The sequence below is a fragment of the Macaca thibetana genome, chromosome 13 (assembly GCF_024542745.1).
Source record: "Macaca thibetana thibetana isolate TM-01 chromosome 13, ASM2454274v1, whole genome shotgun sequence".
NCBI lineage: Eukaryota > Metazoa > Chordata > Mammalia > Primates > Cercopithecidae > Macaca > Macaca thibetana.
In genome coordinates, this window is record NC_065590.1 from 69,974,761 (window position 1) to 69,998,473 (window position 23,713).

At 39.7% G+C, this 23,713-nt stretch overlaps 2 protein-coding genes across 5 annotated transcripts in view; one reads left to right on the forward strand and one right to left on the reverse strand.

The window, feature by feature from the left end:
• The window catches only part of CEBPZ (CCAAT enhancer binding protein zeta), a 406,976-nt gene that overhangs the window by 360,810 nt on the left and 22,453 nt on the right, over nt 1-23,713 (forward strand). The window contains exons 2-3 of the mRNA XM_050753297.1: nt 18,171-18,355; nt 20,710-22,202. Coding sequence (XP_050609254.1) covers nt 18,200-18,355; nt 20,710-22,202 — 1,649 coding nt within the window. The 5' untranslated portion in view covers nt 18,171-18,199. The remainder of the gene's footprint in view (nt 1-18,170; nt 18,356-20,709; nt 22,203-23,713) is intronic.
• Nucleotides 1,284-18,152, reverse strand: NDUFAF7 (NADH:ubiquinone oxidoreductase complex assembly factor 7). Of its 4 annotated transcripts, none has more exons than XM_050753375.1 (10): nt 18,001-18,152; nt 17,495-17,658; nt 13,895-13,975; nt 12,510-12,620; nt 8,610-8,823; nt 7,716-7,774; nt 6,443-6,553; nt 4,253-4,396; nt 2,805-2,978; nt 1,284-2,308 (listed from the first exon to the last, which is right to left on the reverse strand). In XM_050753375.1, exons 1-10 carry the CDS (start codon nt 18,053-18,055, stop codon nt 2,093-2,095), a joined length of 1,329 nt encoding a protein of 442 aa, XP_050609332.1. In that variant the 5' UTR covers nt 18,056-18,152; the 3' UTR covers nt 1,284-2,092. The 4 variants fall into 4 exon arrangements, with proteins under 4 accessions (XP_050609332.1, XP_050609334.1, XP_050609335.1 ...); XM_050753377.1 differs by lacking the exon at nt 18,001-18,152 and adding an exon at nt 17,927-17,985; XM_050753378.1 differs by lacking the exon at nt 18,001-18,152 and adding an exon at nt 17,775-17,916.

Here is a 23,713-nt window from a genome sequence, read left to right on the forward strand (position 1 = left end):
AACTTTAACATCTCTGAGAGGAGCGAACTATGGATGTTTTCATCTTTCAAAAATTCTCCCAAGTCTTTGAAAAAAGAAAACAAATACAGGAATATAGAATAAGAACGACTAGGAGTGACCCAAGGCTGGGCAGCATCTGAAAAGCAAGTCCTCCGTCTTCCTTTATTTTAGTGCAGGGGTATCTAATCTAGCCACATTGGAAGAACTGTCTTGCACCAAACATAAAATACACCAACACTAATGATAGCTAATGAGCTTAAAAAAAAATTGCCAAACAAAATCTCATAATGTTTTAAGAAAGCTTACAAATTTGTGTTGGGCCACATTCAAAGCCTCCATGACATGCCATGTAGTGTGGATAGAATGCTACTCCTGTTAAGCAGAAGCAGCAATAAAAAGCAACAGTTCATCACTCCTCCAATGAACTTCTGATACAGTTAAGCCGTAAATTCAAGACATATGGCAAGTATTCCTTTCCTTTAATCTCCCTTATAAATCTGTGTTGCTAATTTAATAATTCTCTAAGTCCATGTTTCCAGTATTAACACAAAGCTTCTAAAAACCAAAAAATGAAAACACATAATACAGAACTGAAACTTGCCATTTGTCTGAAAATTATTCCTCCTGGGGGGGGGGGTGTGTGTGTGTGTGTGTGTGTGTGTGTGTGTGTGTGTGTGTGTGTGTGTGTGTGTGTGTGTGTGTGTGTGTGTGTGTGTGTGTGTGTGTGTGTGTGTGTGTGTGTGTGTGTGTGTGTGTGTGTGTGTGTGTGTGTGTCTGTGTGTGTGTGTGTCTGTGTGTGTGTGTGTGTGTGTGTGTGTGTGTGTGTGTGTGTGTGTCTGTGTGTCTTGCCCAGGCTAGTGTGTGTGTGTGTGTGTGTGTGTCTTTCTATTGCCCAGGCTAGAGTGTAACAGAGCAATCTCGGCTCACTGCAACCTCTGCCTCCCGGGTTCAAGAGATTGTCCTGCCTCAGCCTCCTGAGTAGCTGGGATTACAGGCGCCCACCACCACGTCAGGCTAATTTTTGTATTTTTAGTAGAGACGGGGTTTCACCATGTTGGCCAGGCTGGTCTCCAACTCATATTTGAACTACATGTCAAGGTTTACTGTTTCTTGCTGTGACCTTTATAATTTTTTAAAAAATTAACAGATGCACAATGTAAAAAATTTAAATACCCAGCCACTCCCTGCCCCTCAAACTCACTTCCAAATTGGGAAAATTGTGCATTCATTCCTTAACTTTGTATGCAAGTACATATCACAGAAAACCAGTGTACACTAGGCTATTCGTTTCTATGAAATTACTTGTAAATAGCTTTTCTCCTTCAACAAAAATGGAATCAACTATAAAAACTCTTGCATCCTACTTTTTTTCACTTACTAAATCTTAGAGAGTTTTCTATGTCAGAACATACTGCTGTAGCTCATTTTTAAAAATAACATATATTTTATCAGTTTCCTATGAATAGCCATTTAGTCTGTTTCCAGTTTTTATTAAACCAATCACTGCCCATGTTTACTTTTTTTTTGAGAGGGAGTTTCGCTATTGTTGCTCAGGCTGGAGTGCAGTGGCACCATCTCAGCACACCACAACCTCCACCTCCCAGGTTCAAGTGATTCTCCTGCCTCAGCCTCCCTGAGTAAACTGGGATTACAAGCATGTACCACCATGCCCGGCTAGTTTTGTATTTTTAGTAGAGACGGGATTTCTCCATTTTGGTCAGGCTGGTCTCGAACTGCTGACCTCAGGTGATATGCCCACCTCAGCCTCCCAAAGTGCTGGGATTATAGGCATGAGCCACTGCGCCCGGCCCCATGTTTACTTTTTAAAATAAAATAGAAATATGGCAACTAGCTTTATAAGTTAAAGGAAACTCAGTCTCACAATAACTTATTAGCTTGAGCAGACATTTGCACCAAAGCCAGTCACAACCCTAAAAGTTCTATAATTTTGGTTGTATTATATATAACATGGACTGTTCTTGCTGTGAAAAGATAAAATACTTTCACTTTTGTTACCTGCAGTGTATGAAATGTGTTTCCTTTATTTTGATTTCTTGGGCCGACTGAAGGGGAAAATGTCCAAGCTGAAATATCACTGCCAAGCAAGTTCACTAAACCCAGCTACAAGGGATGCAAAGGGTTTTGACTGACGTGCATTCCTCTGATGTCTTCCACCTTCAAGTCTCTCATGAGGTAGCAAGGCAAAAAAGTTAAATCTCTCTCCCATCTTCTTTGGATTCATTAACATATCATATCCTTGAAGTAACTGCTGCCTCACTGATGGCTCATTTGATTTATCTAAAAGAACCTGAAAGGAAAAAAATTCTTAGCAAAATTAACCAGAAGACAGAATTCCTAGTTACATGCAGCAATACTAATGACTCTCAAATATTCCAATAAAGCACCGCTCAAAACGTGACTTCTGATTACCTGCCTGAGAATCATAGCATACTTATTAAAAATGTAGGTTGGTGTGAAACATAAGGATTTGCATTTTTAACAAATATCCCAGGGGGTTTGATCTACAGTAAGGTTTAGGTGTCCTCGGAAGAACAGTTAGAAAATTCATACCCATAAACGCAGTTTTCTTAACAAAAACACTATTTGGAAGTCTTAATGCTACCTCACATGGAGATGCATGAAACTTACCAGACTAGTTACTAAATCCTATACTACCTGAAAAGGCTGGAATACCAAGGATTGGCTAACTGTAAGAGCATTAAGGCCAGGTGAACATACGATTTAATTTTTGCAATACTATGAAATTAAAGTACTTAATAACAGTGAAATAAAATAAACCTTACCTTCAGCCGGACATCAATACCCATATTTTTTAAAAATGTGTGTTGTTTTATTGGGCCCAGAGAGGCTACTTTTCCCTGTGCCATTCTTCGTAAATAACTGAAGTCCACATCAGCTGTTAGATCTGCTGTTCCTGGGGCAATTAAGACATCATGAAGCTTGTGGCCACAAAACCCCTTGAACATAAAGAAATCAGATTTTTGCCCTTTTATGGTTATTAAGATTAAAGAGATGCTATCATATTAAAGTTATTTAATATTTACATTAATGCTTGAGGTGATGGAATAGAGCTTTCATTAATTCTCTTAGGGAACACCTAGGCAGTGTTTTACGAAGTATATGCATCAACCATGTGTCAGAATCACCTGAGATACACCACAAACTACTACACAGCCATTAAAAATCAGATCATGTCCTTTTCAGCAACATAGACATAGCTGGAGGCCATTATCCTAAGTGAATTAATGCAGGGACAAAACCAAATACCACACGTACATCTCACTTCTCTCAGTAAGAGCTAATTGGGTACACGTGAACATACCAATGGGCACAAACCCTGCTGGCTACTAGAGGGGCGAAAGAAGGAGGGGAACAAGGGCTGAAAATCTACCTACTGAGTACTATGCTTGCCACCTGGGCGACAGGCTCACTTGTACCCCAAACCTCAGAGTCAATGCAATATACCCATGTAACAAATAACAAACCTGCCTCATGTACCCCCTAAATCTAAAATAAAAGTTGAAATTACTTTAAAAAAAAAAATCACCTGAGAATATATTACTGACTCTAACCAGACCTGGTCAGTCAGAATCCTGGAGGTAAGGCTAGAGAATGAGTATTTTTATCAAACTCTCCAGGTTATCTTTAGACATAATAAAGTTAGAAATTAAGAACCACAGACCTAGAAAATGACTAAGAGCATTTAGTTAAATGGTTTTCAATTAAAGTATATTGAACAGAATTGATCATATTCAAAGATCATTAAGAAAGGATGTTTAGGAACAGTGTAAAAGAAGACATCTGGAAAGGGAAAAAATGTTGAAAATATAATGGAAAAAGCTAGAATGATTACAGTAGGTAGTTTAAATCTGCAAAGAAGTACCAAAATTTTATTGAACGAAGGAGGGTACAGATAGAAAGGTTTAAGAATGTGAAGAAAATCTTTCCATTTGTATTATTCTTCAAATTTGTATTATTTGGATTTGTAAACGTAGGTTCTACAACCAAGGAAGAACGTAAACAGTTCAGATCCCGTTAAAGGAGGGCTGGACAGTAGACTCAGTGTTAGGAGTAAGAACTAGGGTTAAGGGGAATTACAATAATATGAATTAATGTTAACTATAAAATTATGTAATACAATAATACCAGGCACTGTAGAAATCAAAGCTCTTCAATGAGCTTCAGATCTAACACTGAAAGTCTAATAAATCATGTTACTGAATTTACATACTCTGAAGGTATCTGTCTTTGTTCCATCATGACCATAATCAGCAACCAGTGCAGCACCTCCAGTTAATGCAATGCGTTGAGAAAGTTCCTCAATGATAACACCAGCATCAGGACACACTTCAACATGATCCCTTGTTTCATCATGCTGGTAAAGGGATCATTACAAAAGTCAAAATGCATCATTCAAAAGACTTACTTCCATACGGTTTTTCAGGTTTTTCCTCAATGAGCATTTCTTAGTTTTAATAAATTTTCTTAATATGAGTATGTTCTCTACACTCAACTTTTCACCTGACTCCCTTATTTATACAAAACTCCTTAGTTCTTTGATGCTATCCACTTGATTTATGAAGACATTTTAATCTCTTTTACAAAAAGACAAATGCCCTCCCAATCCCCCCAGATGGCCTAGAGCATTATCATTTTATTTAATGTAAAATACTTTTATATCACAAATCATATAAATATATTCCTCTAGGTCGAAAGCATGGGAAAGGAATTTTTGTCTGCCTAGGACATAGTCAATGAAAATATTGTGTTGAAAGAACAAATCATATAAATCCAGTAACACAAAGCAGACCCTATTAGACAAGTATATTATCATGCCCTCTGTTGTGCCAGAAAGTATCCCAATGATATGCCCTACATCAAGAAACATCAGCTTATAAACTAGTGCCAATGTATTGAAACCATTATTACCCCAAGATGTTCACTTATTAACTAAGGGGCCACAGTAAGTGTGTACTAGCTTAAAAAACGAAATGACACTAAGTATTAGTACTTGCCAACCTGACTAGTATATATGAAATTTCACTACTTCCTGATCTGATTGAAAATGTGGTATTTCTTTCCCTTTATTATGAAAACATACATTAACTTGTGCTCCTCCCTAACACATTATAGAAATGCAGTAATGATCTGCCCTGATGTCTGCCTATGGTAACAGGCATAGAGTCAGATGGAGTTGAATCTCAGCTCTTCCTATGCTTACTGGTAGACAAGTTACTTAAACTTTTTGAGCTGCTTTCTTCCTTATAGATATTGTAGGTTTGTTGTGAGGATTAAATATAATAAACCATTGAGCCAATTGTGCAATGAAATTACTGTGGCTTAACTATAAAAACCATGAAGTCAGCCTCATCAGGCATCAGTGGACACGCTGATCATGCTGACATTCTTACTATCTTAGGCTACTCTTCAAGGTGACATGTATTACCATTCATCTCATTCAAGCAAAAGGGAAAATTCACTCCCTCCCTCCTAAGTGAATACTAATTAGGTCAATAACTTAATGAACTCCCAGGACCAGGAGGTTAGTTCTTGGTGGTTTTATGAATGTGTCATTCAGGTAGGTTGCCATAATATGAAAAAACAGTTGTTCACAAGTGTTCCGTCTGACATTTAAATTTATACTTAACAAAGAAAACTTAATTCATACATTTAAGTATAAAAGCTCTTGTGCTTTTAAAACTGATAATTTCTGAGTAGGAAGTTCTCAGTTAAGGTCCAGGAACTAAAAATCATCTTCTGAGTTGGAAAAGGACTGAAAAAAAAGAAGCAATCTGAAGCCTGGACGTTCCTGAGAAGTACAGGGATTTTTTGTACCTTTAAACAAGCCAAGATAGACAGGCTCTTGCGATGATTCCTTGAGATCAACAGAAAGCAGTAGTAATTCTACCATTCTGGCAGAATCAAATTGAGATCTGCATGGAAGCATGGGATAAAAGCCATGCTCTAGCCCAAAGAAAGATAATAGAACCTACCTAATACAGGGCTTTGAGAATTAAATGCAAAAACAGAGTAACACAAAGTACTCAACAAACGTTAGCTGTTATTGTTAATTAATTTACTATAGTCTGTACTACATTGTTTTCACAGATGTAAACTCTTCCTGTGGACAATACCATTACCATTTGACATGAAACTGAGGTAAACAGTGAAAGTAAGAGACTTGGCTGAGTAAGCGGTTACTAACTTTCTCTTACTACATCACATTAAGGTCACAGATTTAAGAAATGATTTTAACCCATGCTCCTGCCTCTAGCTCCTCTGCACATTCACTGTCAATAAAAAGCACCTCCTATGCTATTAGCAACTCTTCCTGTAAAGGAACTCTAAAGTAGTGACTCAGAAAATAAGACTTTGAAGATTCTGTGAGCAATAAAAGAAACTTAAAAAAGCATATTCTTACTTGTATGAAGGCTTCTGCTGGGGTGGCAGAAGGTGCCAAAACAAACCTCAGTTTATCAGAAACCTGTGGATCAATGTCAATGAATACTTCTCGCCATCCCTGTGGTGTCTTCTAAACACAAAATAACACATAAAAACAAATGTTTGCAAGTTTGTTCTCTACATTGCTTCTACCAAAAATAGCTTTTTCTCCTCTTACCATAAGTAACTAACATTTACAGGGCACTCACTATTTAAAATTACTTTAATGCATTACTTCATTGCCTTTGAACAATGAGTAGACTGATCGATGCAAAAGAAACAATAACAGAGATGAGGCTGTGGAAGATAAAATCAGCAGCTTGCAAAGTACCCAAAAAACGGAAATAGACTCAGGAGGAATAGCCAGAAGCTTCACTAACACATTACCACAGAATCATGAGAGCTGCTCTTCTCCATACAAATTACCAGGACACATACATTATCACCGAATCTTAAATCTCCTCAAAGAATGAAGAAAAGTTTTATTTATTTTTTTTTTTTTGAGACAAGGTCTCGCTTTGTCGCCCAGGCTGGAGTGCAGTGGTGCATCTCAGCTCATTGCAAGCTCTGCCTCCTGGGTTCAAGCGATTCTCATGTCTCAGCCTCCCGAGTAGCTGGGAAGTACAGGCACCTGCCACCAAGCCCAGATAATTTTTGTATTTATAGTAGACACAGGGCTTCGTCATGTTGCCCAGGCTGGCCTTGAATTCCTGACCTCAAGCGATTCACCCACCTCGGCCTCCCAAAGTGCTGAGATTCAGGTGGAAGCCAGCATGCCTGGCCCCAAAAATGTTAATCTATAATTTTTTTTTAATGTGCTAAGGTTGGCTGGGTGCAGTGGCACACACCTGTAGTCCCAGCTCCTTGGGATGCTGAGGCAGGACGAACACTTGAGCCCTGGAGTTCAAGACCAGCCTGGGCAACATAGCAATATGCTCTCTCTTTAAAAAAAAAAATTTGCTCAAGTAAATCCTTCATTGCACCACAGCCAGTTACCATCTTACCATTTTTCATTCCCTTACTTCTTCAAATCAGAAGAATTAAGAATTCTTAATAATTATCCCAGGAGAACTACAAATTCTCATTAACATTTCATTTTTGCTTTCCAATTATTTATGTGTATCAAAATTCCAAATAATAGTTAAAAATAACCTCAAGGAGTAAAATTTGTATACTGAATAAACATCATAAACATTGGCAACACAACGCCTTTTGTATTCAATTATAGACATGACTTTTTCCCCCCTCAATACCTGAAATTTATGCACAGGAAGAACATCAAAAAATTCATGTGCAAGATAAAAGCTGTATCCTATTTAAAAAGAGGAAAAGAATTAATGTTTCCACATTTTACAGGAATTAATTCTTTTGAACATTAACTGTAAAAAAGAAAATGCCTACTTCCTCCATAATCATCACCACCACAGAATTCTCTACCTCTTCATGGAAAACTTACACTGCAGAACACGTAAAAGAACAGTTACTACCACTCTTACTTTACATATAAATGGGGTCAGAAAATGGAAATACCTGAAATAGCAGTTAAATCTTTTATCCATCACTAGGCTTGAAGGAAATTAGAAGTCAGATTTGTTAGCTGGAAGGGAATTTGCTTTCATAAAATCGGGTTTCTCAGCCTGAGAAGGCTGAGGCCGGGAACGGCTTGAGATGCCTTGCCCAAGATCGTACCCCCATTTTAGCTTTGAGTCAAGATTCATCAGTATTCCTGACTAGTACACGGATGTTCCCCCACACCTTGCTTGTCTTTAGGAAGCAAGGATTTTCAAAAGATTCCATAACTGAACTAAACCCACCTACTAACACTGCTTCCATCAGCCCCGGCCGCCTCGGGCTGCTCCATCATCGGAGCTATCCTAGCTATAGGGAAATACTCAAAAGTACAACGGAGATTTACATTTTGTTTGGGTTCTACAAAACTACATGAAATAAACTACTACTTAAAGTCAGGCAACTTTATTTTCTATTATGATGCTCTTTTCTAGAAAAAAGTAGGCTACTCTCTATGGATAAGGGACTTGGTAGCAGTAACTCATAATCTGTTCTATTGCTGTAAAAAGTTACAGTCCCATCACTACTGTAAGGGTTGTGATCAAAATTCTTTCATTAATCCACGTAAAGGTAATTACCTTTTGGAACATCGTGCAGATGTCGGTACCAGGAAATTGGAATCCCAGACTTAGTGACACCTTTCATATACACTGGGGATCCAGCATTTCGCTCTAACGGGACCTTCTCTTCAGTCAGTGTCAATGCTTGAATCTCACTTAATTTTTGGCTTACCTCTACCAGATGTACTGAAATGTCACAGTTTTTCAGCACAGATCCAAGTTGAGTGAACACCTAAATACCAAAAGAAGAAAAAAAAACACAATGTGTTAAGTAGATTTAGTTTCCTAATCATTCACATCAATGATTTAGTCATGTCACAATAGAAGTAATGTCACAATAGAAGTAATACTTCAGAGATGTGTTCCTTACCCAAGCCACTCTCCAGCAGTCTGTAAGAATCATAACCTATTAGTTATTAAGCATAATTTAAATAAGAAATGAACAATGCACAATTTGGTTTCCTAATGATAAATTATGATTAACAAATGAAAATAAAAGACTTGGCATCTGATAAAAATGATTCAGATTATGGAGTCTAAAAAAAGACCAAGGAAATAAAATGGGGATAGCCTTGCTTTGATAATGTCTCTAGGTCTAGGAAATAATCTCATCTTTGAGATGATGATAACTCTAACCTCAAAGAACCAAATCTGAAAGACAACGACTGCTTAACTCAGGGGTCTGCCACATTTTCAATCTATATTTAGCTATATATTTTTTCACTGTTGTAAACATCAAGGGAAAAATGAAAATACTAATATTTTACCAATCTTTTAAGGCTAAAAATTCAATAGTAAAAGCATAAAGTATATCAACATTATTTTTCATTTGAATTTAATTTTTACTGGTGATCTGCCTCCAATTAATACTTTTGAGATATGAATATGCACATCCAGACTGATAATATGAACAAGATGATTTTTCCAAATTTAGTTTTGAGATCAAAATACAAATGGAAAAACATCACAGGCGAAATTCCTTCAGAAGGTAACATCGAAAATAAAACAGGTCTGATACTTCTCTGGCTATTTGCTTTACAACCCTTTAAATTCTTTGGCTTTTTAGGAGTTCTTATGAGTCAGTCTGGAAAAGCATCCTTCATACATTTTAAGGGCTCTGGAATTGATTTTTAAAGTACTTGAACATGAAAATATGATTTGAGGTCCTTATTAAATATTTGATATTCAAATGACCTTGCTGAAAAACATAAAATAGAGCCCTGGACATTTAAATTCATGATTTTGTTTTCTTTCTTCACCCAAATAACCAAGATTCTCATTTGTCATATGTTTATATATTTTTTAAATCCTTCAATTTCTAATTTAAAGCAAAAACCATAAAGCATCAAGAAATTTAAATTTATATTGAGTATGTGTTGGTGTTTCTTTTTTTTTTTTTTTTTGAGACAGGGTCCCACTTTGTCACTGAGAGGCATGATCACAGCTCACTGCAGCCTCAACCTCCTGGGCTCGAGCAATCCTCCCACCTTAGCCCCCCGACTTGCTTCGACCACAGACGCGTGCTACCACGCCTGGCTAATTTTTGTACTTTTTGTAGAGATGGAGTTTCACCCTGTTACCCAGGCTGATGGTGAACTTTGGGAGCCTTGGACTCCCAAAGTGCTGGGATTACAGGCATGGGCCACTGCACCCAGCTATGTTTGTTTTTTTTTACATTGAATTGCCAGGTACATAAAAAATACACTCAAAAAGACTATTGAGTTCTGAAATACTAGAAACTACAAAAGTTTAATAAACACTCTTACTTATCAGGTACTATAAACAACTGTCCTCCTTTTTAATGGTTTTATAAAATAGTACATAGACTGATAGCAAGAATGATACAGGAGAGAATAGCCACCATCTGGTTAAAGAAATGGGACATGACCTTCTCTCTAAAGCCCCTGTGGACTCCCTGTACCCTCAGAAGTCGCCACCATTCTGAATCTTCAGTTAATAATACCCTGACTTTTCTTTATAAATGTTGCTAAATATATTTTTATCACCAAATATATATTGTTTAATGTTGACTATTTTTTGGATTTTATATAATCATATGATATGAACTCTTTTGCAAACTGCTACTTTCACACATCTTGTTTCATGTTGAATACTGTTATATTCCGCTGTGATTTCATGCATTCTTGCAATACTTCGTATTCCACTGTATGACTGTACCACAATTAATTGATTCATTTACCCACCTGATAGGCATTTGTGCTGTTTCAGTTTTCTGCTCTTTTATTCAATGCTGCTATCTTCTTGTACGTGTCTCCTGGTACACATATACACTAGTTTCTCTAGGGTAAATCACTAGCAGTAAAATTGCTGGGTCATACAATATCAGAAACTTTGATGTTAACAGATAACGGCCAATAGCTTTTCGAAATGGTTGTACAAGGCTGGGTGCGGTGGCTAACGCCTGTAATCCCAGCGTTCTGGGAGGCCAAGGCAGGTGGGCCACTTGAAGCCAAGAGTTCAAGATCAGCCTGGCCAGCATGGTAAAACCCCTTCTCTACTAAAATACAAAAATTAGCCGGGTGTGGTGGTCCATGTCTATTATCCCAGCTACTCAGGAGGCTGAGGCACAAGAATCACTTGAACCTGGGGGGCCGAGGTTGCAGTGAGCCAAGATCGTACCACTGCACTCCAGCCTGAGAGACAAACCAAGGCTCCGTCTCAAACAAAATAAAAAAAGGATGTACTAAATTATACTCTTACAAGCAGTATATGACAGTTCCCATTGTTCCACATATCCGCATCTGCACAATACTTGGTGTTGACAGACTATTAGCTTTCTTTCTAATCTGGCGAGGGTTACAGTGGTATCTCATTGTGATTTTAATTTTCATCTCCCTGACTACCAGTAAGACTAATATTTTTGTTTTGCTTTTTTAGTCGTTTGTATTTTCCTCTTTTATGAATGGACTTGTTCACATCTTTGGCGTGATTTTTCTCAAGTTATCTGTCTTCTTATTGACTTAAGGGAGTTCTTTAAATATTCTAACTACTAGTTCTCTGTTGGTTACATGTCACAAATAACTTCTCCCACTCTGTGGTTTGTCTAATCACTCTCCTAATGGGGTCTTTGAAGAACAAAAAGTTGCTAGTTTATTTGTAGAGCAAGAAGTTCTTAATTTAAATGTAAGAAATGAAATTATTAATCTTTTTCTTTACATCTTCTTTTTTTTTTTTTTTTTTAAATATAAAAAGAGACGAAGTCTTGCTTTGTTGGCCAGGTTGGTCTTGAACTCTTGGCCTCAAACAATCCTCCCACCTTGGTCTCCCAAAGTGCTAGGACTACATGCATGAGCCACTGTGCCCATCCTAAACTTTTTTTTCTTTTTTTTTGAGACAGAGTCTCGCTCTGTCACTAGGCTGGAGTGCAATGGCACCATCTCGGCTCACTGCAACCTCTGCCTCCTGGGTTCAAGCGATTCTCCCGCCTCAGCCTCCTGAGTAGCTGGATTACAGGTGCGCACCACCACGCACAGCTAATTTTTGTACTTTTAGCAGAGACTGGGTTTCACCATGTTGGTCAGGCTGGTCTCAAACTCCTGACCTCTTGATCTGCCCACCTTGGCCTCCCAAAGTGCTAGGATTACAGGTACGAGCTACCACGCCTGGCCTAAACTTTTTATATAATTAAAAACTTTGCTTCCTGAGAAAACAAATACACTTTCCCATAATGTCTTCTAAATGTTTCCTATTTTTAGCTTTCATATTCTTCTCCCCCTCGCCTCCATTTTTTAAGCTTACAGACAACAGTAATGACTGATTACATTATTCTGACATTATATTTTAGCTGAGAAATATGAGATTAAGGAACTGAAAACCAATGAAATCAACGCGGTTTACACACTCAGAAGTACTAAAATTCACTTACATGAAACTTAAAGACATTCTTTTATTACCTACCCTCAAAATATCTCCCACGAGGGTTCCCCTACCTGGGCCCAGTTCCACCAGCTGGAAAGCTGTGCTTTTTCCAGTGGCCATCCATTCACTAATGAACCATATCCCTAGTAGCTGTGACAAGGAAAACAAAAAAAACACATATTAAGGTACCATAAAGTATAAAAGTATACCACAATATAAAATTCCACATAAATAGGCACTATATGCCAAAAAGCAAAATGTGTACAGCCATATGTATGTTATTTAATACATACATACATGTACACATAGGAACTTCCTGGGACTATAACATATACCATTTAGGAAGATTAACAGGAAAAAAAAAAGGCAGCCTCTGCTATAAAAGGTCCCATGACATAGATAACAGGATATCACTACCAGAAAAGTATTACTATTTGAAAGCAAATAAACAGATGAAATGTGATTATGCCATTTCTTCATATTCATATGATTTAAACAATTACATGACTCTGATAATAACCTAATGTTTTTCAATACCCACATTCTACTTCCTCTTATACACTATTTCCTATTTCTAAATTCATAGAAAGTACTTAGTGGAAATGAACTAGAATTCTGTTTATTAAAGGAAGATTTGGCCGGGTGTGGTGGCTCATGCCTGTAATCCCAGCACTTTAGGAGGCCAAGGCGGATGGATCACCTGAGATCGGGAGTTCGAGGCCAGCCTGACCAACATGGAGAAACCCCGTCTCTACTAAAAATACAAAATTAGCCAGGAGTGGTGGCACATGCCTGTAATCCCAGCTACTCAGGAGGCTGAGGCAGGAGAATCGCTTGAACCCGGGAAGCGGAGGTTGCAATGAGCCAAGATCGCACCATTGCACTCCAGCCTGGGCAATAAGAGCAAAACTCTGGCTATAGAGTTTTAGATAAACAAAGGAAGACTTTTACGGTAACTATGGTTAAAATCATGACTGGCAGCTTTAGAGCTTATCTTAATTCCACTGATTCTTCAATGCTCTTTTTTATCTTTTCTCTCTTCCTTCCTGGGCACTCTACCTCTTTCCTCGCCTTTCCTTTTGTCTCTCTTCCTTCTTCCATTCTCTTATTTCATCTGATTCTCCTTTTTCTGTCCTCTTTATGACCCCCTCCCTTCCTTCTCTTTCTCTTTGTCCCTCTTATCTCTCCATTTCCCTTCCTACAGTGGAGTATAAACTTTTCAAATATTCTACCATTTTCCTCCCCTCTACTGCCTCTCTATTGCCTCAGTACATCAACTACTATAAAGTTAAAACTTTTGATGAATCACAAAAGAAGCTGTAAAACACTACTACAGAACAATACATTTGATCTGTACAAACAAACATTTGATCTGTTCTCAAATGTTTATATTAGCTTCATTCATACTTTACATTGGACATTACCTCCCCAAAGATCTGACTTATTTCAGGTGAAGTAATGAAATCTCCTTGTTTGCCTAGCATGTCACGGTACACATAATAACCCTGAGTAAAAAGAGAAAATGGAGAAACAAAATTAATTTTCAAATAAGCCTTTTAAAATACCCCTCCAAAATCTTAAATAATGTAAAAGTGAAATAATTATTTAGTAAGAAAGCTCTCCTCTAAACAAGCAAGGGAAACGTGGTGTCTTTATCCAAATTTTAGAAAGTAGCAGTCATTTTACAAAACTGGTAGAAAAACAATTACACCTTGACCATAAATGCAGAAGTCATGTAACATCCACCTCTGCATGCCAGACCCTTCCTCCCCTCCCAGCTCCCACAGCCGACACAGCAAGACCCCGCCTACTCCTCCAGCCTCCTCTCCGAATTCTAACACTTTCCGTCTCACATATGGGCCCTGCCTGCTGGTGATGATCTGTTTCTTGATCTGGGTGCTGGTTACATGGGAGCATTTCCTTTGGGAAAATTCATGGAGCTGTAAACTTGTGATTTATGAACTTTTCTGTATGACTATTGCATCTCCAGAAAAAGGTGAGGTTTTTTTGTTTTTGTTTTTGTTTTTAGTCTTGCTTGTCCAGATATCCATGCCACCGCAAATCCTTACCCTTCTCCCTTTTCATCTCTCCCTGGCAGTCTTATACTCATCCTCTGAATCTGCTCATACGCCACCTAGCTGACCTCCTCCAGCCCTCCAACCTAACACCAAATCCAGTGCCACCTTTTCTGAGCTTATTTGTCTATGTTCTTCACCACAAAGTCTAGTTGTTTGCAGAAGAACATGCCTTATCTATCTTCATATCCCAGGTTTTAATATGATGCCTAACCTTCAAGAAACACTCAAGAATTGTGTTAAAAATGTCCTAGGCTTCTGAAGCTCCTATTCTACCACCTTACTTCAGATGACATGGGCCCCAGTCTCACTGCAGAATTTAAAAATGTTATAGAATACAACTGCCTCAGCTTCCCAACCCCACCTTGGCCTCCACCTAATCCCATTTGTTTCTGGGGACTCAAGAATGAAACACATTCCGCTTCTCCCCTTCTCCAAACCTAATCCCTCCGCCTGTGCTCCGGATTGCCATTCCTCATACAACTCCCCTGGGTCCATTTAGCCGTCCCCCTCTCTCTTCCACCTTCAACTTTCCCCTTTCAGCATTCAAAATAAATCAACTCACTCCCATCTTTAAAAAAAATTTCTCACGCCATACAACATCTCTCCTTCTAGGCTTTCTAGTTCCATTCATAAAGAAACATGATAGGGGTATTTGCCCTTTTTTGTGTTATGAACCACTGTGGTAGTCCAGTGAAGCCTATAGACCCCTTCACAGAGTGTTTTTAAACGCACAGAACCACAAAGAAATATCTGAAAAATGTGTATCAAATGTTTTTAAAAATGTGATATATACACTTCTTTACTAGCGTATTTAAAAAAACATAATCAGGCCGGGCACAGTGGCTCACACCTGTAATTCCAGCATTTTGGGAGGCCGAGACAGGCGGATCACATGAGGCCAGGAGTTCAAGACCAGCCTGGCCAACAAGACAAAACCCCATCTCCACTGAAAATACAAAAAACCTAGCTGGGCATGGAAGCATACACCTGTAATCCCAGCTACTCGGGAGGCTGAGGCACAAGAATCCTTTGAAACTGGTAGGCGGAGGCTGCAGTGAGCCGAGATCGCACTACTGCACTCCAGCCTGGGTGACAGAATGAGACTCTATCTCAAAAAGCAAACAAACAAAAAAGCCCATAATCAAGCCAAAGACCCAATAATTAACAAAATTTTGAAGTAAGGATGAGCATGATGAAATTCTGAGATGCCTGTGATCACTGTATTGTGATAAGGAAATACCAATGATTTCCACAGACGACAAATTCACAAGTATTGCTGATGCTACTGGTTGCTGCGTATGTTCATAATTGAAGAAATGCTAAATTTCAGTTGAAAGTTGGTGAAAATAAAGGTGTAATTTTTTTCCATCCAGGTTCATGAAACCCCTGATTTCTATTAAAGGGTTCCTAGGTTAAGAGCCTCTAAATTTTAGAGTTACCCCAAGTCTCAATGCTGGGAAACCTTCCTTTCTCTCAGTACATTCTCCCTGGTTCCTTGGCTTTCAATATCACCTACATGCTGATGATGAGCAAATGTATATATGCCTGCCCAGTCTTTCTTCTGAACGCCAGGCTTTTTTTTTTTCTTCTTCTTTTTTTGAGACAGAGTCTCACTCTGTTGCCCAGGCTGGAGTGCAATGGCGTGATGTCGGCTCACGGCAACCTCTGCTCCTGGGTTCAAGTGATTTGCCTGCCTCCTGACTAGCGGGGATTACAGGCACCCGCCACCACACCCAATAATTTTTGTATTTTTAGTAGAGACGGGGTTTCACCATGTTGGTCAGGCTGGTCTCAAACTCCTGACCTCGTGATCCACCCGCCTTGGCCTCCCAAAGTGCTGGGATTACAGGCGTGAGCCACCATGTCCGGCCCTGAACGCCAGACTCTTACAGCCAATTGCCTACTTTCTATCTCCACCTGGATGTCATTGCTAACAAAATATGTATAAAATGCAGCTCCTGGTGTAGGCCCTCTCCCCAGCACTCCTCCAAACCCGGTCCTGTCTGTCTTAATCTCAATAAAAGGTGCCGTCACCACCTAACTGCTTAAGCCAAAACTACGAATCAGCCTTGATTCCTCCGTTGCATCACTCAATCCATCGGCAAATCCTGTCAGTCCTTTTCTAAACCACCCTCTTCTATTTCTAGTACCACCACACTAGTCTAAGCCACCTATCTTGCAGCCTTGCCCACCAGCATTGAAAGAAAGATACCGGCCTTGGGTAAACCTCGACACTGGAGTCACGCCACCATATCCAACAGCAATGGCCAAATCAACCCCAGAATTCCACAGAGGTCATATTTCAACCCAGCAAAAGGTGAAATATTCTAAAATAAAGGACTACAGGCTTTCACCAAATGGCTCTATAGAACAGACAAGGAAACGTGGGTCAGAAAGCTGTGACTGTGCCTAATCTTAGAACAGTGCAGACCCAGACTGCATTCTCAACTGCACATGTGAGAAAACCCAGCACATCTCTCCAGTGCCAGCTGAGGCCACTCCAACAAGGCAACTTTTCAGGCAGTAATTCCTATTTCCAGATGCCTGTTGGAGATTTCCACCTAAGAGTCCTACAACACTTCAGATTCATATACCAGCCTGAACTCTCCATCCTTCCTCCTACATTCCTTCTCCCAGAGCAATAATCCACACCACCTACCATCAGCCAAGTAGGAAAGTCATCCTTCCCGCATCATAAATCCAATCAGCTACATTCTGTCTCCTAAATACCCTTGGACCGTGTCCTCTCCTGTTTATTGGCCCTGCCTCTGATGTGAGCCAGCCCTGCCCAACTGACAGATTATCTGTCCCCAGGTCCTCAGAAATGGCTCCTCCCCTGGCAGGCACCCCCACTGCCTGGGCTGAGGACCTTCGGGCTTCTCCCTCCTGGCTCGCACCTCGCAAATCGGCTAGAGAGGGCCTAGTCCTCGGGCTACCCGACCATACCTTGGCTGGATTAGTCAACACCTCCTTCATGTACTCGGCCACAGTGATGGGACCAGTAGACTTTATTTTGTACATAAGATGCCGCAGCATCGGCGTCACCGGGTTGTTTTCTGCAGGTTCATTCCCGGAGCTGAAGTATTTCCCTCTCCAAATAGAAGGAATGGCTGTGAAAAACACAAATCAAACAAACCCCGTGATAAATCTTAACATTCACGAACGCAAGCCGCCTGAGCGTTTTCAAAGCACCTTCGTAAACCCTTAACCTCACCCTACCGCAGACCTCGGGCTACTGTGCTTTGCACGCCCCCGGGGCGCAGAGACAGCTCGCACTTGCCCACGACTACGCAGCCCTATCGCGTTTGCGCCGGACCCGTTTCCAGCCCAGGGCACCTTCAAGGTGGAAGTGAGCCCGAGCCCTTAATTCCCCGCTACCTCAACTGAAGAGCTGAGGAAGGCACCCCACGCGGTTTCCAAGGCAACAGGGCTTCGAGGGGACTGACGCTTACCTGCACGCGCCACGGCACACAGCGGCCCCACACCTGACCTCACCAGAACAGTCATGCTGAAATTCGCAGGCCGGCTCTCTCCGCCAGGAGCTGAGGCTTAGGCTATTTCCGGGAGAAGACGCCCCCACCCCCCGGCCGGAATTACGTCACGGGCAGAGCGGAAATAGGCTGAGTTCCAAGAGCGTATGCTCTGCTAGCCATGGCGGCAGCCAAGGAGCCTTTGGAGTTCCATGCCAAGCGGCCTTGGCGCCCCGAGGAGGCAGTAGAAGATCCGGACGAGGACGACGAGGATGATGCTAATGAAACCGAGAATGGGTTCTCCCTGGAGGAAGTGTTACGGCTCGGAGGCACCAAGGTAACTGCCGCGGGCTCCGGGGAAAGGGGTCAGACGTGGGCAGTCCCTAATGTCGCTAGGCTGACTGCCCCGCCGCTTCCGCGCTGCGTAGAGCGCGGGCGTCCAGGACCCAGATCCCAGATCCCAGCCTCGGAAGCATGTGTTCTGTGAGCTTCCCACGCTGGTTTCCAGGGCTGTTTACAAAAGAAAAGTTTCCAGTTGAACGTCGTATTCTCTGGCCTTTCTTAGGATGTAGGCGATCCTCTCATTTTATTAACGTGGTATAACCATCATACCATCAGGTCGGAGAGTAGCTTTTCTTGGTCCCGACCTTGTGGTATGAGTATTTTGAACACCAGTGGTATTGGAATTTTCATTTCTGTTCTCGTGGAGTACGTGCACGTGTCACTGTATGCCCCAGAAGCCCTCTTTTTTGGAACATCCTAATTAAGGGACAGAAACAGTAAACAAACTTTTAAATACATAGTACAGCAGACACGGGGTAGTGCGAAAGGACGATAAGGAGTGGGAGCGCGTTAGTATTAAATGAGATGATCGACAAACACATCAGGAGATGTTTGAGCAGAATCCTAAAGGAGAGGAAGGAGTGAGCCATGTGCCATTCTGGTTGGAACAGAAAATGCAAAGACAGGCAGAAGAGTGCCTGACCTATTCCATGAGCAGCCAAAATGCCAATGTAGCAGAGGCAGAGTGAGGTAAGGGGAGAATGGTAAGAAATGAGGTGCAAGGGGTAAGAGGGCAGGCTTTTGCTCTGAGTTTGATGCAAAACCACTGGAAGATTTTAAGCAGATAAGGGACAGAAATTAACTTTGTTTTTAATATTATTTTGTTTGGAGACTGGACTTTCAGGGTGGAGGAGTTGGTTAGAGATAAGTAGATTCACAGTTTTGCTCTGTGCTTGTGTATATTTAAGTTTTGAATAAGTAATATATACACATGATACACGTGATACAAACTTTAAAGATACGTAGTGAAAAGTCCAATTTTTTCCACTTTTATCTCAGCCGTAACAATTGCCCTGATAGGAAGCAATTATTTTTACAAGTGTAGTTGATATCTTTCAGGGATACTGTATACCTTTTCAAGCATATACATATTTATGTGTATGAAATACGCGTGTATTATTTTTTACATGAATAGTACCATATATATACACCTATCTATATTTTGCTTTCTTTTCTCTCTTAGAAATCCTTCTATATCAGTGCATGAAGTTCTGTGTTATTGATATGGCTGCATAAATCATTTTGTCTGTCTTAATTTATCGAACCAGCCACTTATTGTGGATATTTAAATTATTGCCAGTCTTTCACTATTTTAAATAATACTACAGTTAATAACCTTAATCGTAATATTTTTTTCCCCACTTTTGTAAGTGTATATGTAGTCCAAATTTGTAGAAATGAGCCAGGCACAGGGGCTCACACCCATAATCCCAGCACTTTGGGAGTCGGAGGTGGGAGGATACTTTCAGTCCAGGACTTTGAGACCAGCCTGAACAACGTAAGGAGACCTCATCTCAAAAAAAAAATTTTTTTTAATAGCTGGGCGTGTAGTCCCAGCCACAGGCTGAGATTGGAGGATCACTTCAGCCTGGGAGGTTGAGGCTACAGTTCAACCATGGTCAAGTCACTGCACTCCAGCCTGGACAACAGAGCGAGACCATGTCTCAATCAATTAGTTAATTTTTAGAAATGAAGCTGCTGGGTCAACAGATGTGTGCCTTGTATTAAACAGTCGTAATTGGAGTTGACAAATTGTCCTCCATGTAGGTTGTGTCAGTTTACACTCACATCAACCATGTATGAAAGTGCCATTTCCCCCACCCCTTCCCCAGCATCACCTGTCATTGTATCTTGCTCATCTTGCAATGTATCTTTGCTCATCTGATAAATTAAAAGATGGATGTATCATTGTGGTTTTAATGTGGATTTCTCTAAATGTCAGTGAGGTTGAGCATCTTTTCATATTTTTAAAGAACCTTTTTTTTTTTCTATGAACTGTTCATATCCTTTGCACATTTTTCTTTTGGGTTGTCACTTACTGATGTGTAGAAACTTTTATATTAAGGTGTTAAACCCAATTACTTTGATAGGAATTGCTTGTATTTTTTTTTTCCAGTTTATAATTTGTATTTTTTCCTATATCGAAATAAAAAGTGTGCATGTGTGTATGTGTGTAAAAGAAAGATAGATTTACTTATCCTTTACTTTGTGGACCCTGAGTTTTATGTCAAATTTGAAAGGATTTTTCCAATTCTGAAATTATTTTTAAAATTATGTTGTGTTTCCTATTATTTTATGGTTTTATTTTTCACATTTGTAATGTATTTTTAACTTATGTTTTTAATGCAGCAAGATTACCTTATGCTGGCTACTTTGGATGAGAATGAGGAAGTGATAGATGGAGGCAAAAAAGGAGTAATTGATGACCTTCAACAAGGTGAATTGGAAGCATTTATTCAAAATCTTAATTTGGCCAAGTATACAAAAGCTTGCTTAATTGAAGAAGATGAACCAGCTAAAAAAGAAAATTCCAGCAAAAAAGAAGTAAAAATACCTAAAATAAATAACAAAAATACAGCACAAAGTCAAAGGACATCAGTTAATAAGGTGAAAAATAAGAATAAGCCAAAACCACATTCTGATGAGAACGGCAGTACCACACCGAAAGTGAAGAAAGATAAACAGAACATCTTTGAATTTTTTGAGAGACAGACTTTGTTACTCAAGCCTGGAGGCAAATGGTATGATCTGGAGTATAGCAATGAATATTCTTTGAAACCCCAGCCTCAGGATGTTGTATCTAACTATAAAACCCTTGCTCAGAAGCTGTATGAGCATGAAATCAACTTATTCAAAAGTAAGACGAATAGTCAAAAGGGAGCCTCTTCTACCTGGATGAAAGCAATTGTGTCATCGGGGACACTAGGTGACAGGATGGCAGCCATGATTCTTCTTATTCAGGATGATGCCGTTCACACACTTCAGTTTGTAGAAACTCTTGTGAACCTTGTTAAAAAGAAGGGCAGCAAACAGCAGTGCCTCATGGCCTTGGATACTTTTAAAGAGTTGCTTATCACAGACCTTTTGCCAGACAGTCGGAAGCTGAGGATTTTCAGCCAGCATCCTTTTGACAAACTGGAACAGTTGTCCAGTGGCAACAAGGACTCAAGAGATAGAAGACTGATATTATGGTATTTTGAACACCAGCTGAAACACTTAGTGGCTGAATTTGTGCAGGTCTTAGAAACTTTAAGTCATGATACATTAGTAACCACTAAAACTCGAGCCCTTGCAGTGGCTCATGAGCTGCTTTGTAACAAGCCTGAGGAAGAAAAGGCTCTTCTTGTGCAAGTGGTAAATAAACTGGGAGATCCTCAGAACAGAATTGCCACAAAAGCCTCCCATCTGTTAGAGACATTACTTTGTAAACATCCCAATATGAAAGGAGTTGTGTGTGGTGAAGTAGAAAGGCTACTCTTCCGCTCAAATATCAGCTCCAAAGCTCAATATTATGCAATTTGCTTTTTAAATCAAATGGCTCTGTCCCATGAAGAAAGTGAACTGGCTAACAAATTAATAACTATTTACTTTTGCTTTTTTCGGACTTGTATAAAAAAAAAAGATATTGAATCAAAAATGCTTAGCGCCCTTTTAACAGGTGTTAATAGGGCGTACCCTTATTCCCAGACTGGTGATGACAAAGTGAGGGAGCAAATTGACACACTGTTCAAAGTGTTGCATATGGTGAATTTTAATACCAGTGTGCAGGCTTTAATGTTGCTTTTCCAAGTCATGAATTCTCAGCAGACAATATCGGATCGATATTACACCGCATTATACAGGTAAGAACATAGCATTCCAATATGAGACGTGAACTATAACTTGATGTACAGCACAGGCAGTGCCCTCTGTGGGGCAAGAGAAAGAGTTAGAAAATTGGATTTTAGGCCCCCTTAGCAGCTTGCTGCTCGCCACCTTCAAGTAAGTCACTTAATCTTTGTTTCCCTGATGGACACAAATTATATTCGCTGCTTTGAATACATTTTTCATTTTGAGAAGTTGTAAAATACAGAAAAATACCCAAAAGAATCATTCATATCTACCAGCTAGTATTTCAGAATTAACATTTTGCTATATTTGTTTTAAGTCTTTTGGGATATTAAAGAAATAAAATTGCAGATATAATTGCAGTTTCCGTCTTCCCATTCTCAATCCTGTGTCTTTTCCCTGCTGTCTTTCACAAAATTGAATGCATTCACACAGTAACTCATTCAATAAGTCTTTTCTGAATGCCTACAGTATGGTGCCATGCTCTAGGTGCACAGGAGGCACAGCGAACAGAAATCCCATCCCTGGAGGCACTCACGTTCATATTGGGGGAGGCAGCAGAGAGAGGAGCTGTGGTAAACAAGAAAGTATGTTAAGTAGAGAGTTTTGGGGGGTGCAGGGTTTTTGTTTGTTTAATGGAAATTAAGATTTTCTTTACTGAATTTTGCAACTCACTCATTGAGGCATATTTTCAGCAATGTGTAAACAGTTTGGAGCTGTTTAAGAGGCAGTAGAACATAACTGTGTTCAAGAAATTAATATATTTTCTTCTAATTCATTTTTATATATTTACATAGATAATCTTGTGAGAAAATGTAGAGTAGTGGTTAGTATCTTAGACTTAAGCCACGCTGCCTAGGTTTGAGTCCCTGCCATTAGTTTTCTGTGTAACTTTGGGCAAATTACTTGATCCCCACTAAAAACCTATTGGTAGACATAATTCATCCCATGTTATCATGCCTAAGTGGATTTGTCTGTAGGATGGAGAGAAAAGCACCTATCTCATGATTATTATGAAGATTTTGAAACGTGCACAAGATTCTGCAGCTTGTAAATGACAGAACTGGGGCTTTAATGAAGGTGGGGGGGGGTATGTGTGTTAACCCATGTAATCTTTGTGTGTATGTGAAGTGCTTAACAGTGCCCAACACATAGTGCTATGTGAAATGTTGGCTGCTATCCTTATTACTGATACTCATACATGTTTCTTTAGTTTAATCCTCTTAACAGCTCTCCAGTGTGTGAGGTACAATAATTTGTGCAAGGTCACACAGATATTAAGAGACCAAGTTAGGTGGCAAATCCAGGTCCACTTGCTGTAGAGTTCATGACATTTCATAGCACTGATTGCTCTGGTCCACTAAAAAGACTCTCAGAAGCCTTTCCACAACTCTTTGAAGTAATAGATACTTAACATCGTTAATTTGAAAAGAGTTCCAAGGCTGAAAATGTAGAGGTTTCGGGGTCTTGAGTTTTTTGTTTGTTTTTTTGTTTGTTTGTTTGTTTTGAAGGGGGGTGATTTGAT

Excerpts from the sequence above, each read along its gene's own strand:
- NDUFAF7 (XM_050753375.1), bottom strand. The coding sequence starts at position 18,055 with ATGACTGTTCTGGTGAGGTCAGGTGTGGGGCCGCTGTGTGCCGTGGCG. Across the intron at positions 12,621-13,894 it reads TAAGTCAGATCTTTGGGGAG|CTACTAGGGATATGGTTCAT; the intron begins GTAATGTCCAAT and ends TCCTTGTCACAG. Across the intron at positions 4,397-6,442 it reads CAGCAGAAGCCTTCATACAA|CATGATGAAACAAGGGATCA; the intron begins GTAAGAATATGC and ends TCCCTTTACCAG.